Below are 20,275 nucleotides of genomic sequence, written 5' to 3' on the forward strand. Positions count from 1 at the left end.
TTATTATAAACAGTCGTGGTAGTAAAGCATTGTGCATCATCGTTCCTTTTGTTTAAAAAATATAGATGCATTCAGCAAGTGGATCCAGTTCTGAGAATTGTGCTATGCTGCCGCATATACTGCTTTGTGCCCGGTGACTGCTTTTTAGTGGATTTTTCTAGATGTGTGTGCATTGCTGGATTCTTTGTGTATGAGACTTCCTGCCCCTGTGGAAGAGACAGTTCTTTTATCAGGTCATTCTAGTTTCCATTATCATGGCAAGCTGCTTGTTTAGCTGCTATTCCATGCATTATTTAGCTAAACAGAAATGAAGTTCTCTGTTTTGTTAGCAGTTGTGCTCAGCATTGTATGCTTATGTGTCGAGTATGCAGGAGCTTTCATTAAACAGCAGGGTGTTATTAGGCATAGCATGAAAGGCCGCCTCTGGTCTTGTCTTTCTTGTTTCAAATGAGCTTGCAAGCAGGCCGTATGCTATAGGTCCTTGCCGTGAATCAAGGAGGGATGAGAGCAAAGCTTGAGGCTCAGGTGGTTGTCAGCCTCAAGTTTAGCTCAGCTCTTTCAACAATTTGTCACGCCTGAGTCTGCTCCTGCTGCGCCAGCACGTGCCAGCTTAGTGTCAGAGCGCCTGTTTGCCAGACGGCCACTCGGGCCTAACAGCCTGCTGTTGATAGGACCAGTGGCTTGCTGTGGCAATATGGAGTGGAGGGAGAGCCTTGGCAACAGCCTAGCAGTGTGCAGAATAAGCAGGCCTCTAATGAGATGTGAATGGCATCAGTCAGTCCCTTTAGAATTGGCTGAGGCGTGTGTCTCCACTCCAAGCAAGTTTGGCAGGCTATTCATTAACAAGAGTCATCAGGAGTTCAAGCCTGGAACAGACAAGGCCTGTAGCAGAGCCTGCAACAAATGTACTGTGTTTGACGCTTTCATTGTGACCATCCTTCATAATAGCACAGTTCAGAAAGGAAAAAAGAATGAGTGATGGAAGCATTTGTATGTGAGCCTGATTTCCAATTTACGTTCTTTTTTTTTAATTATCACAGAAATAGGCTTGAAAGCTGAAGTAAAAAAAAAAAAAATAAATAAAGTGAAATTTGTCTTCCTTTACAAAGACGCAGGTGTTGTTCTGATTCACATATCAGACATCATTATCTTTAATGCATCAGTACGAACACGCTATTGTTATAAATAAAAAATTGCAGTCTTCACACAGTGAAGTGTTTTGTATGTTGGCGTAGTGGTTAAAGCATTAAAGAAGAATCTCTACTGACTATTGAAATCCCTCATTTCTGATTTCATTTATGACAAGAACGTTCTTGCTTCCCTTTTGTAAAGCCCGGTATGTATTGCTGTAAAGATTTAAAAACAAATTGCATTATTTCACGAGATAGTTGTTTGTATAAATCAGCACTTCTTCTGTAAAGTTAGCTAATGCTAGTGCAGTTCACTTATTTCATCAGGAGTTGCATGCAGTCGGAGTCACTAGGGTTTTTGTAAAGTATTATTTGCCTTTTTGTGTCTCCTAGCTCTGCTGATCACTGTGACTTTTGCACTCTGCTCATCTTCACAATTCAGATTATTAACAGTTTCAGTGTCCCTTGAGACAACCTAGAAGAGAAACACAAAAGGCAAAATATTTGGGATTGTGGAGACGGTTACAGGCAGAGGTCCTATGGAGGCAGCTGGAAAAAAGCCTTTGTGTTTAGCCAGCCACTCAGGCAGGCTTCTGTGACACGGAAAGGTAACACTTAGGAAGCTGTTGCTTGAAGTATCTGATTCATTTCATCTGTGTCGCATTTTTCAAAATCAGTTGTAACTTTCATATTGCTTTTATTTTTTTCGGGTTTAATATTGGCTTTTAATATGGAAGCATCTTACCCATTATCTTGAAGCTGCTGTCCAGATTTAAACTGGGCTGAATCTCTCAGCGGTGTAACGTGCTTCTTTTTCCATATGTTTGCTGTACTTTTCAACAGGAAGTACTTTTTTTGGCACCCAGCTTTGCCTGAATCATGAGAAGCTTGGCTTGAATCACAGCCCTGGCACCTTTGTGGTTGTGTCATAGGTTAGAATTTTGTTACTTGTGATGGCACTAACAACATTAGTCTACCCATTTATTTCAAACACTGTGCTATATTTGCCAGAAACGTAATGATTTATACTTTGATAATTAGTATTTTTTTCCAACGCATTACAGAAAATAAATGTTGCTTGAGAAGCTCGGTATGATTTGTGCAATAAAACTGAAATGATTGTATGCCATTGCTGCTAGTCTACATGCATCTTTGTTTTGTTCTTTCACTCTTTTTCCTTAACCTGCGATATTAGTTATGAAGAAAGGGCGCTGTACCTGGAAGCAATAGTTCAGAACCACCGAGAAGCCATGACATTTGAAGACTTTTCTGCTCAGGTGTTCTCCCCTTCGCCAAGCTGTTACACAATGAGCGGAGCAGGTATGTTTTAGTCTCATTATCTTTATTATTATGGTTATCTGTTCTATCGGCCTTTATTAGGGCTGTTTTACTTTCTAGGTTAATCCTTACCAGTTTAGGCTAAGCTATTTTTCCTTTGAGCAAAACTAATGAATATCAAAAGACTTGAAGCTATTCATTTTCATTTGTTTTGCATCAAAGATGGTCCTCAACTTTCTTCTTTTGTTTTGAAACCTTTCTCCAACCACCCTGTTAACCTCGAGTTCTTGCGAGGTTAATGAACTTGCTTTCTGTAATATGTTCAGATTCATTGAAGGGTGTAGGATACTTGCTGTGCCTTGCATATGTTATGCAGAGCTGAAACTGAATTAATGCTTACTTATCGGAAAAGGATCCCTCCCCACAGAAAGCTCTGCTGTTAATGTTAAATGTGGATTATGCTGCTAGGATACCAGCTCCCGAATTAATGCAGCAGAAACTGAAGGATGAACTTCATTCATCTTGCTTCCTCGTTTCAAAATATCTACCTATCAATCTGTCCGAAAGTTTTTATTATGAAATGTTCTTAACATCTTTGCTTGTTTACCTGTCCTTTTTGTTTTTGTGAATTAAGATGTTATTTTTATTTTAACTCTTGAATCTACATATAAACAAGAGTCTCTGAACAGAAAAAGCACAAAAAACCAATTTACCACATTATTTCCTAATATTATGTATTCTTTAGTCCTATAGTTCCTGTTGTTGCTGTTGTTCATTTAAAAAATATGAAAGTACATTGGTTTGCAAAAGTCATAATTTGCAGTTAATGTCAATGTAAAAGTTGTATTGTTATTATGTATTATTTTATGATTTTCAATTTTTATAAAGGGCCACTTTATAAAGTCGAGTCTGATGCTGTGTTCAGTTTTTACGTTATTGTTTTGAAAACTAATGGATGCTGCATCATTTAAATGAACCTTTGATGCTTTTTTTTCCTAGCAGTTTCTTTGTTTTTCAGTTCTGGATGCTCCAGCCCACCAACTGAATTAAACTAGTTTAGCCACGTTGAACATCTGCTCCATTTCCCCTTGTGCAATCTGACTTGTTAAACAAGTATCTTACATCAAAGCCATAAAATTGCAGAAATAAATTAAATTCAGTGAAATTAATCGGCCTCCAATAAAATCAGACATGCGTCACCATTTAAATGCTGTTGGCTGTGTCCAGTGAGCTTTGTTACAAGATAAGAGGTGTGTGTGTGCGTTTATATTGGTCTCCAGTAGCAGCGCGCAGAAGGCTGCACAGATAAGCAGACTGGCAGAGCAGAGGGGAGCCTGGGCCATTTACATAATTATGCTGCTGCTTCTTGGAGAGGCTCTGAGAAACACTATGCTGACCTCTGTTGACCTTTCATGAGGTGAAGTACCAAACAGCAGAGACCAGGAAAATCTCTACGAGGAACTGGAAGCCCATGGACTTGTTCCTTTACGTGAACCTTACTAGGACTGGAGAAAGGGGGAGGACGTTTTTCTCTGGACCTGATAGACTGGTCCCAGTTTCAAAAAGGAATCACCTTTTTAACCCTCAGTGCTGAACGTTTCTAAATGTGTGTAAGGCTGCTTAACATATCATGATCAGAATTCAGTGCTGCTGTACACATCTGCAAAGAGCAGAAAAACCAATCGCACTGGTGGGCTGGCAGCTGCACAGCCCAGTATGTGACAGAGTTCCTCCATGTGCAGCCACTTGTGCCTGTGAAATGTATTACTACTCATCACTGCCTCTTTTTTTTGTTTATTGCATCTGTAAATAAGTTTAGTTTGATCTTGTGTCACTGTGCAGTGATGATTTGTGATTTTATTCCTAACCTGTGACATTGTGTTCCCCTGAAAACATACTTTGCTATTTGTTGATTTAGATTTGATGTTTTTAAAGTCTCTGTTTGTTTACTACATGTAGCTGGCGCAGCTGAGACGGGCCAAGGCACACATGCATAAGCCGTGAACTCGACAATTACATCTCTAAGCCAATCTCATCCCCTCTGTCTACAAGTACATCGAAAGATGCATCCTAAGCCATCCTACAAATACACGCAGACTTCATTTCCAAATGTATTAATAACACTGTCTGTAAACTTCACTATATTTAAAATAGATTATATCTCTTATCCATGCCTCTGGTTATTTTATTAACTCTATAACTCGATTGAAAAATGAATATAAATTGAAAACTAATTCAAAAAAGCTTCTACTTTGAGTTACTGCCATCTGATTTATTGATTATGTAACTACAGCTACAAAACAGTAATAGAATTTGCACAAATATCTATTGTACATGAATGTACATTTTGAGCACTTGTTTTTCCAGATCTGCACTCTCTGTAGTTAGTAACATCCACCCATTTTCTGACCCATTTAATCAAACGTAGGCCTCAAGTGCACATGCTGAGTAGCCTTGGTGCTTAATGCTGCATTATGGGAATGGCACAGATACCTATTAGCTATTGCAGCATTTTTCTCTTGTACTTACTCTCCTCAGTCGCATTAACACCTTGAAGGCATTTGAATGTGCAAATTCCGGGATAATCAGTGATGTGTAGGCTGTTCAAATTCAAAAAACAGATCTGTTAAAGTAGGCTCATTTATATTCTTTTAAATAAGAACATGTATGGCATGCTATAACCATGAGTGTGTAGTTCCATGGCCTGTTAATGTTATTGTACAGATGCATATGTTTAAAAATGCATTCTCGTGTTTTTTTGTTTTTACCCCAGTGTATCGTAATCAAAGGAACAGCAGGTCAAATAGTATACTAAGTAGTTAAAACATTACATTCCCAACTTTTTCCTAAGAAATATTTATCTACTAACTAGCAACTGAGAGCCCAATCGAATTGGGCTACAATTCTACATCTTTGAAATCTATACTTTCTCTGCAAAGAATTTAAGTCCTTAAAATGATTTTGTTATTATAGCACTGATTTGTCCTTAAAATAGACCTTTTCAGCCGATGTAATGAAGAGCTGCCTGTTTAAATGGGGCTGCGAGAAGTGAACTCAGCTCTTCAGCGCACCTCATTTGATTTTTTCCGGCAAACAAATTTTCAAAACAAACCATATATTATGACTCTAATCAGAGTGTTGCCGTGGTCATTTTAGATCTGAGATCAGCTAAAATTTAAACAATGACCTTTGTTAATGCCCAGCCGTCTTTACTCAGTTTGCCAATAGATGTCAGAAGGATGGACGCCAAAACTGAACTGCCCAAGGATAGATTTCGACGTACCAAGCAAATGGTGATACGTTCTAAATTACTTATGGTTCCGGAGCTGTCGAAGGGCTTAATTCAGTCAACGATGTTAGTCCTGGAAAGTACTCCTCACCAAACCAACGTTCCAAAAACCAACCGAACTTACTGCTATCTGCACGAACCAACACGAACTTTGTATACTCAGCCACCTAGTGGCATCACTGTAACATTTGAACATTCTTAGCCAATCATGCAATACTGCATTCGCGTTTGCCACGTTATGTTCTAACTACAGAGGCAGAGTCCGTTTGCATGGTTCTAACTTGTACTGAGTCGAGGTATTGACGCAAATACCATACATACGGATAGTGTCAAATTATATATAAGGATACTAAATGCACCTCACCTTAGCAGCTTAAAGGGGCTAGAGCTTTAAAGTTAATGCGGCTGCCGGGATTCTGTTGCATTGGGGTACTGATTTGTAATCTCAGTCCCGGAGCCCAGCCCGTTTCACATTCAGTAATTCATTTTTTCCCTCTTATCTAATCTTACTGCGCCATTAACAGCACTTTTTTCTTCTCTTATCCTACATGCAAGAAAAACACAACAGTGTGAAATTTAGAAATATTTGTATTTTTGCCACAATCTTAAATGCTTACCTTTCTCTTTTTTGTTTACCCATTAATTCACTTTTTCACTGATGAGTAACATAGACGGGGGGCAGATGACATCGAATGCAACAGCCGTGTCAGACTCACTAGTCCTTTAATAGTGGCTTAAAAAAACCGAACACCTGAAAATCATGATGATGAGGATGAAGACTTAAAAGCCAAGATGAATACTCTCTAAACATATATACCTGGTACATTCCAATGCACAATTTAGCAAATCCATTTTTGTAATAGCTTACTTACTGTAAATAAAGTAGGAGTCCAATTAAAAAGAGAAAAAACAGAAGCGGCAGGCGCAGTTGCTGGCGGTCAGTCTGAACTGAGGTTGCGAACCACTGCTCTAGGGGGATGGAGAGATAAAAACATTCATAGTGTGTTCTGAGAGAAAAAAAAATATATACATATTCACTTTTTATCCTGAAGCTGTTATAGAGATTTTTAACATTTAGAAAGGAGAAAAAAAAAGCCCAGAAAGTATCAGAATGATTGCATTCCTGCTAACATTTTTAACAACTGACCTGCTGAGAAAATTTCAAAATGAGGATAATAGCTGCATATAAGCTATTAAAAGGAACAGGCTCCAGTCAAGATGGACATCAGTTCTCCTCTAACCTTGTAGCAAAGACTTCCTTTGCAAAAAAAGATGAATGATGAGATGAAACTTTGCCCAAAGTCCACCTGCTGGCTCACTCTTTGTCTGCCATCAAAACTGCGGTATATAGATTAGAAGAGGCTGTCACACGAAGAGTAGAGTTATAAATAAGTGCACATTGAGTCTTTCTAAGGTAACTCACTAAAAGCTGTACAGCACGTTTCATCTTGAAGATAAGTGAGCTTTGCCTTCTGTTTAAAGAGAGATTCATGTTTTGCATTGGTCATTAATAGTGGGCATGATAATACTCGGAATTTAAATGGAATGTTTCTCTTGATTCTCCTCTTAGCGCTTTTTGGTGAATCCCCAGTTCTTCCTGCACTCTGGAGCTCCAGCCCTAAAACCAGTCACCAGGCTATTTTACTACGCTTCGTTTAACTACACCTGTTTGTTGTCTGGTACACATCTTGTAATCGATATTTAACCCACTTCACTTCCTGTTGTCCAAATGACTTGAAATTTTGCACACTTACTCACTTCCAATGACAAAACATGAATCAATAATCAGTTTCACTAATTGATCAATTAGTTTACATTAATTAAGAAATGAAATGTTCATATGAAGAATAGTTAAAGATTTCACCAGTAGATGGCGCTAGTAACAGATAATATTAAAGGAAGAGTTAAAATATTGATTACAAAATTATACTAAAACAAACCCAAGACTAAAAAGTCGAAAATAATATATATATATATATATATATATATATATATATATATATATATATAAATACTTTTAAAAACCTCACTTGTATTAAGTTAAAAAAATGTACTAAAAAGTAAAAAATACATCACTTGTAAAATAAAAGTGTGGACACTTTTCATCAATCAATAAAATCGTAGGAAGTGCCCACGCTTTTATTTTACAAGTGATGTATGAGAGACTTATTTTTTACTTTTTAGTACATTTTTTAACTTAACATAAGCTAGGTTTTTAAAAAGTATTTATATATATATATATATTATTATTCCTAACCTCACCTTTCCCACATGACAGGCGTCTTAGAGATATCCCTCGGACTTCTGCCCATTCCCTGTAGCGTCTTTGGTATGTTAGTGTGCCTGGTGTTATCACTTCTAGCAGCTGCTTTCCCATGGGCCTTCTTGTAAATATTGGGAGCTTATAGCCCCCTAGCACCTGCTTGTCCACACTATATTTAATGCAAGAACCTCCCTTATCCCCTACAAAAATATGGGCTGCAGTGGGACTTCTTCAGCTATTTTGCCATCATCAGCCTTTTCTAATCCTGGAACTTTGCATTTGCATGTTCTTCCTGTGACTGCAAGAGTTTCCTCCCTCAGTCCACGGACATGCAGGTGAGGTGGATTTGTACATGCGGAACATTTTATGTGTTCTGCACACAGAATATACGTTTGCAAGCAGTTACCAAGTGTAACATTGTTAAACACATTTTATTGTACAAACACCTGTGTTTATGAATATCTGTAAACTGCACAACTCTTGGAGTGACATGTTGGTAGGTTTTATTATTATTATTATTATTATTTTTTTTTATTATTAATTTTATTACAATCCATACAAAGCAATCAAGTTTCTACAAAAAGAAAAATTGAGTTAAGAACAGATTGATCTCCACCCCTGAGAGAGAGAGCAAGCCAAACTGCGTAAAATTTAAGGCTTGTAAACATACCTAAATTAATAAATTCTCTATGCTTTATGAACTTATTTTAAAATATTACTGATTAGATCCTGCCATGTTTTGAAAAAAGTCTGTACAGATCCTCTAACTGAGTATTTGATTTTTTCCAACTTCAAATAATATAACATTGGTAGGTAGGTTTTAAGTTGCATTATTCTGTTGTTTCTGTATGCATCACTGTGGTTTCAGAAGCCACTTAATTTTGTATGAATTGTAGCTGCACAACTTAGCATTCTGTGGGAGTAGCTTCGAAACACAGTGTAAAATACAAGGGCAGTAAAGTGCATAAGTTGTTTACCTGTCCTCTGCAATATGCCAGACAGAGTACACCATCATTGACGGGGATGTTAGTCAGTACAAGAGCAATACCCCCTCAAGTAGCTCACAGGCTTCCATTTAGTTTTAGGCCATCGGCTGATCTGTTATCCCTGATGAATACCCTTTTTTGCCCCCATAGCGTGTCATGAATGATTTGTTCTCATAGTCACTATGTAGCAAAAGAATGGATTAAGCAACCTTACAGTGCGAATTTAGCAACTGCCCTTACCACTTGAGGACACTACTGTATATACAGTACTTACAGTGACTATACTAGGCGTCTGATAGAGACCAGATTTCATAAAACTTTACTCCTGCCTCAAGGAGGAAGTTCTGCCCAGGCAATAATAATCTAGAATCAGCTGCATAAGTAGGTGTTCACGTGACTTTGGCATGTTCATACATTTTTTATTAAAAAATATTGAAAGTCAAGGTCTGTTATGTGGTGTCTATTTGTCCCCTTAGATTAGAACTATTTACTTTCTGGATTTTATGAAAACAACCTATCTGTTCTTTATGTCTTCATAGGTGACACCATAGAAGTAAAAAGAGGGGATGTGTGGATTGTAATAAAATTAATAAAAAATAAAAAAAAGTAAAAAGAGGGTGTGTGTGCCGTTTTAGATCACTCTGGAATTCCAAAGACAGCTGTGTGAAAGTCTAACAATGCCAAACCTCGCTGTGGTTTCTTGAAGCAGAGCTGCTACTTATCATGACTTGAATGCTTTATATAAATATTATACCATCTAATATTCTGAAATGTAGTTTTATTTACAGGGACATAAAAGACAGAAATGCTGGAACTTTGGAAAAATATTCCTTTAATATTGATTAGACAAAAATCTCCCTTAATATGGCTAGACAGCCTATTTTATTATTTTAGAAAAGTCTTTGAATGTTAAGTGATATATACCAGCAGATTTATATTTATTTTAAATGGTGGATTGAAACTGTTCACAGAGAGTATTCTTTTACTTAGATTTATTTTTTTCTGAACCTATAAGCACATGCTTTTTGTATTTGATTTGATTTGATATACTTTGTCAATCCCTGAGAAGAAATGGTCTTTTCACATGACCTTTGGAGTCAGAGCGCAGGGGTAGGATTTGGAGATCTGGAATAACGCGGTCTGCCTATAAAGAAAGCTTTCTTTTTAGCCTTAGCATGAGAATGATTGATTGGCACTGTCGACAGTCATGGGTTTCACAAGTAGCACCTACTAAATAAAAATATTAAAAAGTAAAATTAGGGAACTGTGAACAGTCCTGAAACTTTGTTAGTTGAAATGCTATGGGTCTTAATCATGTGCAGAAAAAAACTGCATATCTTATCCCATTGAATTCAGGTATATGCTGTAATCAGAAAATACATTTAAATATTAAAGATCAACTGAAAACAAAACACATTGGACAGGTACAATATTTCATTCCAGTTATGACGATAAAAAAAACAGGGGGAGCAGAATTGATTCTTAAAGCAATCCCTTTAGTTGCCTTTGAGGTAATTTCTGGTGTTTTATAGTGTTGGCAAAGCTCAGCAAATCTTGACCATTTCCAGCAAATGTTTTTGTACCCAACCACTATAATAAGAACGTATAATGAAGGTAGCCACAAACTTAATGAATTGGAATTTCCACTATGTATTGAACCCCACTTTAGACTGCTCATCTTCAACCAGACTATTGAACAGTTTCACATTAAATATATATATATATATATATATATATATATATATATATATATATATATATATATATATATATATCTGTGTGTGTGTGTGTGATTTTTGAACTCATGACGGTTCCTTTACCCGCATTGAAGACGGTGTTTTTTTTCTCCACGGTGCATGATAGTCACTCACTAATTAATTTCTTTTTAATTATAATATTTTTCTACCCTCTCTGAAAAATTGTGGTTATACTACAATTGTTGTTTTTTAATTGATAATTTTGCTGAAACTAAGGAAAGTTAGGAGATTTAGAAACACTTAAAGTACACTCACCTAAAGGATTATTAGGAACACCGTACTAATACGGTGTTTGACCCCCTTTCGCCTTCAGAACTGCCTTAATTCTACGTGGCATTGATTCAACAAGGTGCTGTAAGCATTCTTTAGAAATGTTGGCCCATATTGATAGGATAGCATCTTGCAGTTGATGGAGATTTGTGGGATGCACATCCAGGGCACGAATCTCCCGTTCCACCACATCCCAAAGATGCTCTATTGGGTTGAGATCTGGTGACTGTGGGGGCCATTTTAGTACAGTGAACTCATTGTCATGTTCAAGAAACCAATTTGAAATGATTCGAGCTTTGTGACATGGTGCATTATCCTGCTGGAAGTAGCCATCAGAGGATGGGTACATGGTGGTCATGAAGTGATGGACATGGTCAGAAACAATGCTCAGGTAGCCCATGGCATTTAAACGATGCCCAATTGGCACTAAGGGGCCTAAAGTGTGCCAAGAAAACATCCCCCACACCATTACACCACCACCACCAGCCTGCACAGTGGTAACAAGGCATGATGGATCCATGTTCTCATTCTGTTTACGCCAAATTCTGACTCTACCATTTGAATGCCTCAACAGAAATCGAGACTCATCAGACCAGGCAACATTTTTCCAGTCTTCAACTGTCCAATTTTGGTGAGCTCGTGCAAATTGTAGCCTCTTTTTTCTATTTGTAGTGGAGATGAGTGGTACCTGGTGGGGTCTTCTGCTGTTGTAGCCCATCCGCCTCAAGGTTGTGCGTGTTGTGGCTTCACAAATGCTTTGCTGCATACCTCGGTTGTAACAAGTGGTTATTTCAGTCAAAGTTGCTCTTCTATCAGCTTGAATCAGTCGGCCCATTCTCCTCTGACCTCTAGCATCAACAAGGCATTTTCGCCCACAGGACTGCCGCATACTGGATGTTCTTCCCTTTTCACACCATTCTTTGTAAACCCTAGAAATGGTTGTGCGTGAAATTCCCAGTATCTGAGCAGATTGTGAAATACTCAGACCGGCCCGTCTGGCACCAACAACCATGCCACGCTCAAAATTGCTTAAATCACCTTTCTTTCCCATTCTGACATTCAGTTTGGAGTTCAGGAGATTGTCTTGACCAGGACCACACCCCTAAATGCATTGAAGCAACTGCCATGTGATTGGTTGATTAGTTGATTAGATAATTGCATTAATGAGAAATTGAACAGGTGTTCCTAATAATCCTTTAGAAGAGTGTACATTTGAATAGAGAAATAATTTCTTTTCTTTTGTACAACAATAAACTGCAAACCAGAAAGGCAACAGCATTAATAAAATTACAGAATCAGTGATGCAAAATCACTCACCTCTAAATGGTACAAATAAAATGTACTATAATGTATCAAACATGGGACAAAACTTCCATCCATCCCTTCATTTTCCAACCCATTCTGAGCAAGGTGTCAGGGGAGCTTGAGCCCATCCCAGCAAGCATAGGGCACAATATGTAAACTATTACCTAAATCACACCATTTTTATTATAAGTATGGGGAAAATACTAATAATGCACCAGCCCATTAAAAAGAAACAAAGAAAGAACAATGCTGTTGTAGAGATGAGCAGTGCCGTTGGAACCAAAATTATTTAATATAGATAAACAACATATTTAAGAAATAATCAAAGGAATGTCAAAAGCTTCACTCAGGGTCACACAGCACAGGCAAGAGTAGAATTGACAAGATTGTGGTTTAAAGTCCAGTGCATTAGTCACTAGACCATACTGTCCTACATTTTAATAATATTAAAATACAACAACAACAGGCATTGCATACTGTAATTAGGCCTGAAAAAACCTTTAACACTCTCCGAAATCATTAAATCTGTAAAAAGTAGAGAAGTCACAGCAGCAGAAAGACTATCTTGCAGAACTCTGTTAAAATACATTATATTAGGTTAGTTACATTTTCTTTTCATTCACCCAAGCCAGAGAGGAAATATTACTCCAGGTGTCAATTTTGTTTTTCCCAAGAAAATTAAGACCTTTTAGAAGGTGCCCTGCTAAACAACAAACCTAAACAGAATTTGTTTCCTTCCATTATTTGTCAAGATCAAACTATCAACCCTCCACTATCTATATATATAATTCACTAAGGCAAGACAACCATGGAAAGCACGGCGGAAGGGGTGTGGACTCACTGAGCCGCCGACAAGTAAGACACCTATGGCGCACGCAGGAAGGAGCCACGCCGGAGGTGAGTCGCCATATGCAGCGTGTAAAACGGTTTGCAAGGGGTATCTCATGAGATCCTTAAAACAATCCTTTACAACTGAGGTTAAAACACAATGAAGTAAGCAGTCTTTAAAAACCGAGTTTTCTGTTACGACGCACGACTGGGTGCACTATAGCAAACTGTTTTACACGCTACATACAGCAATTCGCATCCACCACAAATGTGTCTTCTTAGATGCCCCTGCAGGAACATGGAAAGTCTACGTGAGTCACAGGTGCATCTGGACTGTGCAAAGACGACATCGACTCAAGTGACGAGTTGGAGGTGGGCACATGAGCGATGGCGGTCCGCCAGTTTTCAGTCACTGACGATTGTGTGTTGGTTCGTTCCGTGCATTGTTACAATGTTGCTTTTCTTGCTGATTTATTGCATTACCGATTTTTCAAATATTAATTTTCTCCCTGTGCTTAAAAATCCGGCCTGATTATGCAGCGTATGGTACGCCGCGGGTTGGCTAGTAATGTATACTTCAGCAACACTAGAGCTTCTTGACTTCTTGGTCCAGCATCTGTCAATGGAGAAAAAGCCTTTGATAGAATCAAATGTGGTTAGTTATTTACTGCATTTTCAAATTTAGGTTTGGTCCCAATATATCTGCATCGAAGTATCCTACTTTGCTCTAGACTAAAACTTTCACCTTGTGCCAATAATATGGACTGTGATAACTTTATTTTAGAGTGAGAAACCAGACAAGGGTCCTGTTTGATTTCAAGTGCCATTTACCCTTTTGCTATAATTACTGAGCCATACTCATGACTTACACATGTTAGAAATGTATTGAAACATTCCTATAAAATCTTAGGTTTCAAGATCAATTTGAAAAAGCGTGTTATATTTCCTGTTAATAGTATTACATGTCAGCTGAAGTGTGATCAGTTTTCTTTTATTTTCTAACAGTATCTCACATACCTGGGAATCATAATTACACAATGATTTGTTGAACAGACTTTACGAACTAGTCTTCATGTCACATTAGCTGGAACAATTAATATTGCTGAATTAATTTTCTTCCATTGGTGTAATCCAGTGTACTTATCATTTTTGCTTGTTTGATTCATGGGTGCAGCTGCTGCTTTCTTCAGAGAACTAAGGCAGAGGAGGGCTACTTAGATTTCATTCCTGCTACTGGTTTATTAATATGTACTATGAGATGATGGAAAAAATCTGAAATAGAAGAACTTGTACCTGCTCGGCCAACCATGGAGAGCAAATCCTGTGCTAAATCCTGCCTCTGTGTTTTGCTTTGCACACATGTGGAAATCTGGTGATCCAACACTCAAACTCATATTTATCCACAATCCATGAAGTATGTTGGGACCCTGACAGACTTGTCTATTGACAATATATTTGGATCCTTTGAATAAACATACCTCAAATGTAACACTACATTCAAACTATAGACTTTACTAAAAAAAAAACACCCTCTCTTACTATTTACTGTAAAAATGATACTTTTTAGCTGTGATAAATGGTATGTCTCATATCTGTGTTGTATGCACTTCTAGATAATCTGTGACCTTTCAATTACATTATCATAAAGTGTATGAAACTCAGCTGTAGATAAAATGCACTCTTCCTCTGCTCATGTGAAATGTGACCTAACTCCTCTTAACTTATACATGGCAGAGATCCAGGACAAGACCCTACTTGTGAGTGATGCTATCAGACCACTGCTTCATTGGAGTGTCCACTACTCAGATCTTATCTCAGCTTATTTATCATATAGTCTTGGGTTCACAATGATCACTTATCCTCTAACAGTACCCAACAGTACATTCCAGCTTAATGAATGATCTATTTTCATATGTTGTACTGCATTGTTCATTGATCATCTTATTTTGCACAACTGGAATAATCCTAACCTGCCCACCTTAACACAATGAAAAAAATTAAATTCATTTTACAGACATCATTTCAGAACTTCTTGGGAATCTGTCGGGTATTTATCAGTGTAGCTCGCCATCAACCAGCCATGCTGAGTGTCACTTATATCAGTATCTCTGAGTGATTGCTTAATATCAAATCACTTTCTTTCTCCACTGTCAAGATGAGCAAAGGAAAGGATATATATAACTGATTTCATTAAAGTTTAGTATGTGTTACTGATTTGTAATTTGTTCATTTTAATGAAATTCTTTAAATCATTTCAAAAACATGTTTCATGGAAACTAGAATGTCTGTGCAATTTGTGTGAATTTTGTAGTTACCTGATGGGGAGAGCTAGCAGAAGCGCACATTCTCAGAATCCCTCTTTGTGCAGCACGATTGGTGTTTACTTGTCTATGGTCTTTCCAAACACTTGTATGTATTGCGCCTCATGCTTTTTCCTATTTATTATGAGAATCCTTTAAATCCTGTCCAGGTGGAGGATTCTGTGATTCTTTAATGTGCTCTGTACAGTTGCATGTCAACCTTTTTGACATCCTGTACCTCATTTGTGACCAACCTACTCTGTCTCCATTTGATGGATGCCAACAAGAACCACTGTTGCTTATCTCCTTTTAGAAAAGCTGCAGCTCTTTTATTGTAAATTGATCCATCTATGGTCACGTTCTTTACGTGTACTGTCAGAATCAGTCTTGTCTGAGCAGTCTTACAAGTTTAACTGTCAAGTCTATATAAACATTTGTGATGAATGAGATGCCCATTTGCAATATCCTAAATATTCACTCTGCAATTTATCTGAGCTGTTTCAAGATGAAAAGTTTCAAAGAGCATCTATGGTCCTCTTCCCACTGAAGCACATTTCACTGTGTGTCAGTAAATGTGCTTCTCCAGTCTTGATAAAGCTCTTCACTGTTCACACATAATCACACTCAGTTCAGTTCTGCATGACAGCAATGTACAAGGGAACACATCAGGTGATGTTGCTCACTTAAGTCCTTACTAGCTTTGGTCAGCTCTATTGTGTAACTGTGCAATACACTCTTAATATATTTATGTAAATAAGTGCCTCCATCACCCAGCATTCTTTAGCTGTATCTAAAATACCACAGGGTTGTTTTTCCATATGGTAACTCAAAAGGTGAGTACCCCGTAGACTTCCTTGTGGGACTTCCTAATATGCAAAGAGGACAAGGGGTGATCCCAGTCTCTCTGTCTGTTGTCTTCACTAGACGCTTCTTCCTAACATGTACTGTACTTGAGCATTTGATTAAACCGTTCCACTAAAATTTCAGTTGGTGGATACTGAGGTTTTCAGAGGTTTTATTCTGAGTAACTTAGAAACCTCCTTTAATGCATCTGAAATAAAGGGCATACTTTGGTCCATTAGAACTTCTTTAGGTATGGCCACCCAAGTAAAGACCCCCTACAGGTTCCTGATTGATTTTTCTGCATACCACCTGGCATAGTCAACAAGGGCCATAATATATTTATGTCCTTGGGTTGAGGGCTCAAGTTCTCCAACAGTGTCAGTGCAGATCTGCTCAAAGAGCAAGGAAGGGGAATGAGGGGAGCATGGTCCAAGCAGGGCATCTGTTAAAGCTGACATTTCGGACATGAAATGTAAAAGTGATGGATCTCCATGTTTACCCCGACCAATGAAATCTTAACTTGTTTCTCGCTAATGTTCTGTCAGACTTTCCATTGGTTAAGTTTGTGGCACCAGCAACAACTTTCTGGACACATCGTCATATTCAGCCACCTAGTTTATCAGATAATTTTGTAAAACAAAATGCGGCCCTGGTGGTATATCTGCATTAATTATCGTTGCATTGTTCCCTTGTAAAGGTACCAGGCAGATGTCTGAACTAGTAATGCAATTCAAACAAAGGATTTGGAGTGTCCTCCTTAGGAACTCCATGGGCAGAGTTTCATTCCTCGACATCTCACCGGATGCCTCAGCGGAAATGTCTGATGCAGATACAGGGAAATCTGTATTATCACACTGGGTAATCATGGCATTTCCTTTGTGCTGACATGGTGGACACGGTGAGAGGGTACCTTGAGATGTGTATTCCACATCTACAGCTAGGCCTATATATTTAATCAGGTCAATAAAGTCTTTTCATCTTTTCTATTAGTCCAGTCTTGCCCGACTATGCCTGAATACGGAGGTTTGCATGACAACCACCATCAGTTTTATGGTTTCCCCTTGATGTGATCACACATGAGGTGGACCTCTACCAACATGTTTCTCCGTGGATACAGGTAAGGCTGGTCTTGCCCAGACCACACTGAGATGGAGGACGTAACAGTACGCTACAATCGAAATGTGGCAGCTAGAATCTATTAAAGCAGTGACTTTGTGGCCATTTGCTACTGCTGAACATGTAAAGGGAAAAGTAAGCAGGTTAGCAACAGTCAATCCACAGTACCTTACCCACATGCCAATCCACAGGTCATAGTTTCATCAAGGTGGGGGCAGTTAGGTGCAACATGCCTGTGCTACCTATACTTGAAACAGCGCAAAGGAGGAGTCGATGTTCCTTTGTTGTGCACCTGTTTTGAATTACTGTTGGGGCGGCTCAGCTTGCGGCAGGTGCAGGCCTGTCCATCTGCTGTCACGCAATACCTTGCAAGGATCTCTGTTTTTAAGATGTCATAGTCTTCCATGGCCCACTTTTCAAGATCATAATAGGTCTGCTGGGCTTTCCTCTTCAAAAATTGTGCAATTGTGTGCATCCAATATGCCTTTATCTAGTGATATCTAACGGCAGTCCACCTTGACATAATCTTTAGGGCAAAGCAGTAGAAGTTCCTTGTGATGGTCCAAAGGCTCTTTCTTCACTCAGGGCTTCTTGTGCCATTTGTCGAGTGTCTTCCTCTGTAAAAATGGTCTCCTGTGTTGTGACTGGTCCCAGAAGTGTCTGGAGCTATTTATTTAAGGCTGCCATAATTGATGCAACATTGACAGATTCACTTATGGTCCCAGGATATCCTATCGACTACATTAACATAATACACAAAGCAAAGACAGATAAAATTTTAGGGCACAAGTTGGTGAATCCTAGTTTAATTGGCAGGTTGGATGTCAAAACATGAATTTCAGCCAGCACTGTGCATGTGCATTTTTTGAGATATGAGTCTTGTTATTGACAGCTGAGTTCTGCTGAAGAAACCCCTTACATAGTCTGGGGCTAGAAAGGACAAGACCTCTGGTGGAAGTGAAAGTGATGTCATGGATTTTTGAGCTTCTTTTCTTCCACTCTATGAGGAAAAGAATGAGAGCAGCGAAAAAGACAGCACCAGCCCATGGCTAGGGGTGGATATGCAATTAATTAAGTCCTGAAGATGTCCTTTACTCATGCATGTGTGAGAATATATAGTCACAAGGCTCAAAGGTATTGTACAACTACAGTTTTTGTATTAAAAGAAAATGTGCATTTTTCCCCTATTGGGTGTGTTTATTTACATATGTACAGATTTACTTTATAGCTACACAATATAAACATGCCCTTAAATAATACTTTCTGGAACAGAGTTTTTCTGTATAAATCTATAATCAATGCAAAGTTTCATTTATTCATTGTGTGTACAGCTTTTAATCATTCCACTTAATATTAATTGCCATCCATCTTGTAAATGATATTTCATTAATGGCTGTGGTTCTGCATTTACATAGCAGCCAGGCTCTTTGTGTGTCAGGAACCAAGTGTGTCACTGAAGATGAGTATCAATTTTAATCTCCTTTTAGTAATTAAATTCTGGCCCTGTCTAAATGAGCTGACTTTTTTTAACCAAATTTCATTATAATTAGAGTACCTGGAATTAAATGAAAATTCTATTTCTTACTTACCTTGTGTTTTACTGTTGTACTGTTAATGAAATAACATACATTTCTGAACCTCCATCTCTGTAGCGATCTAGCAAAAAGACTAATATTTACAGTTGACAATACAGAAAATCGTTTAATTTCTAGAAACTGAGAGAAACACAGGACATATAATTGAATTACATGATAGCACTGAGGCAGGAAACAGGTGTTGTGAGTTTCACCCTACTGTTCCAAAACTCGCTGCACTTGCTGAAGGCTGCTAATTAAATAAGCTGCAACCTGAATTGGTAGCCTCTTGGACTGCGATTAGCTCAGTTAATTAGTGGGGCTTATAAATCCATAGTTCAGTGCTGTATGTGTGTTAAGACAAATGTTTGTAGTTTTCGAGTTTGCAATTCTCTATTCAAGTGCCTTCCTAGTAGCTTGCGTGTTTGCGAACAAACACTGAAGCCTCACAACAGTTACATTTTTTGAGAAATATTCTTTTTAAAAGGGATTAAGCAGGAGTCTCTGGGTGCCGGTACTGGAAAGATTTGATACTGACTATAAATGTAAAACTTTCTACCACCAATTTTACAGCTATTTCCCTAAAGTCCTCTGTCTTCTTACTGTACCTCTTCTTCTCATTAAGAGTTTACGTGTGTTATTTCGCTGCACTTACTCTCTGTCCAGGTTTGCACAGACCTTTTAGAACTCCTACTAGATAGAAGTGTCAAATGCATTCTCAGGTTTATCATTTATTCCTTTGAAGATATTTCAGGATTGCCTTTACCTCACTATTGAGAGTTTGTATTACAGGATGTTACCCTTGTTCTTCTTTCTTCTGATTGATCTTTTTTAGGCTGACTGCAGATTTCTTTTATCTATTTCTAAATCAGCTCAAGCTGTACTCAGTTCTTGAGTTGAAAAAGACAAATCAGTTACAGAGGGTCCCGTAAGAGTGAAGTAACAAGGACAGTGCAAGTCACAGTAAACTTGACGTTGAAGCAGCCAGGGGTCATGATGCACTGATTTAGTAGGCCAGGGATTTTCTTTCTTAGGATTTCTGTCCGGACTGCAGTGGTCAATCTCCAATGTAAAATCCAATCAACGAGAGTATGAAGGAAGGACTTTCACTCACTCATGTAATAGCACCGCTAATTTTATTGACAACAACAGATGAAGTCCGAGAAAGAATTGATAAATATTTGGTTACCCTGTAATACTTTAGAGGGGGCGGGGAGGTTCCAATCGTAGCCAGTCTGATAAATGTATATTCTGTCTTCTACACACATCTGTGTGCTTCACAGTCACTCGTGGTACTTTGTCTTGTTGCGCTGCTTTAACATTCCTAAGGTTGCCT

At 38.2% G+C, this 20,275-nt stretch overlaps 1 protein-coding gene across 1 annotated transcript in view; it reads left to right on the forward strand.

Annotated features, from left to right (window-relative positions):
* The window catches only part of ralgapa2 (Ral GTPase activating protein catalytic subunit alpha 2), a 627,566-nt gene that overhangs the window by 582,222 nt on the left and 25,069 nt on the right, over positions 1–20,275 (forward strand). Inside the window, exon 38 of the mRNA XM_039749771.1 lies at positions 2,326–2,450. Within this exon, the coding sequence (XP_039605705.1) occupies positions 2,326–2,450 (125 nt within the window). The remainder of the gene's footprint in view (positions 1–2,325; positions 2,451–20,275) is intronic.

Source organism: Polypterus senegalus, chromosome 3, assembly GCF_016835505.1.
Source record: "Polypterus senegalus isolate Bchr_013 chromosome 3, ASM1683550v1, whole genome shotgun sequence".
NCBI classification, from domain to species: domain Eukaryota; kingdom Metazoa; phylum Chordata; class Cladistia; order Polypteriformes; family Polypteridae; genus Polypterus; species Polypterus senegalus.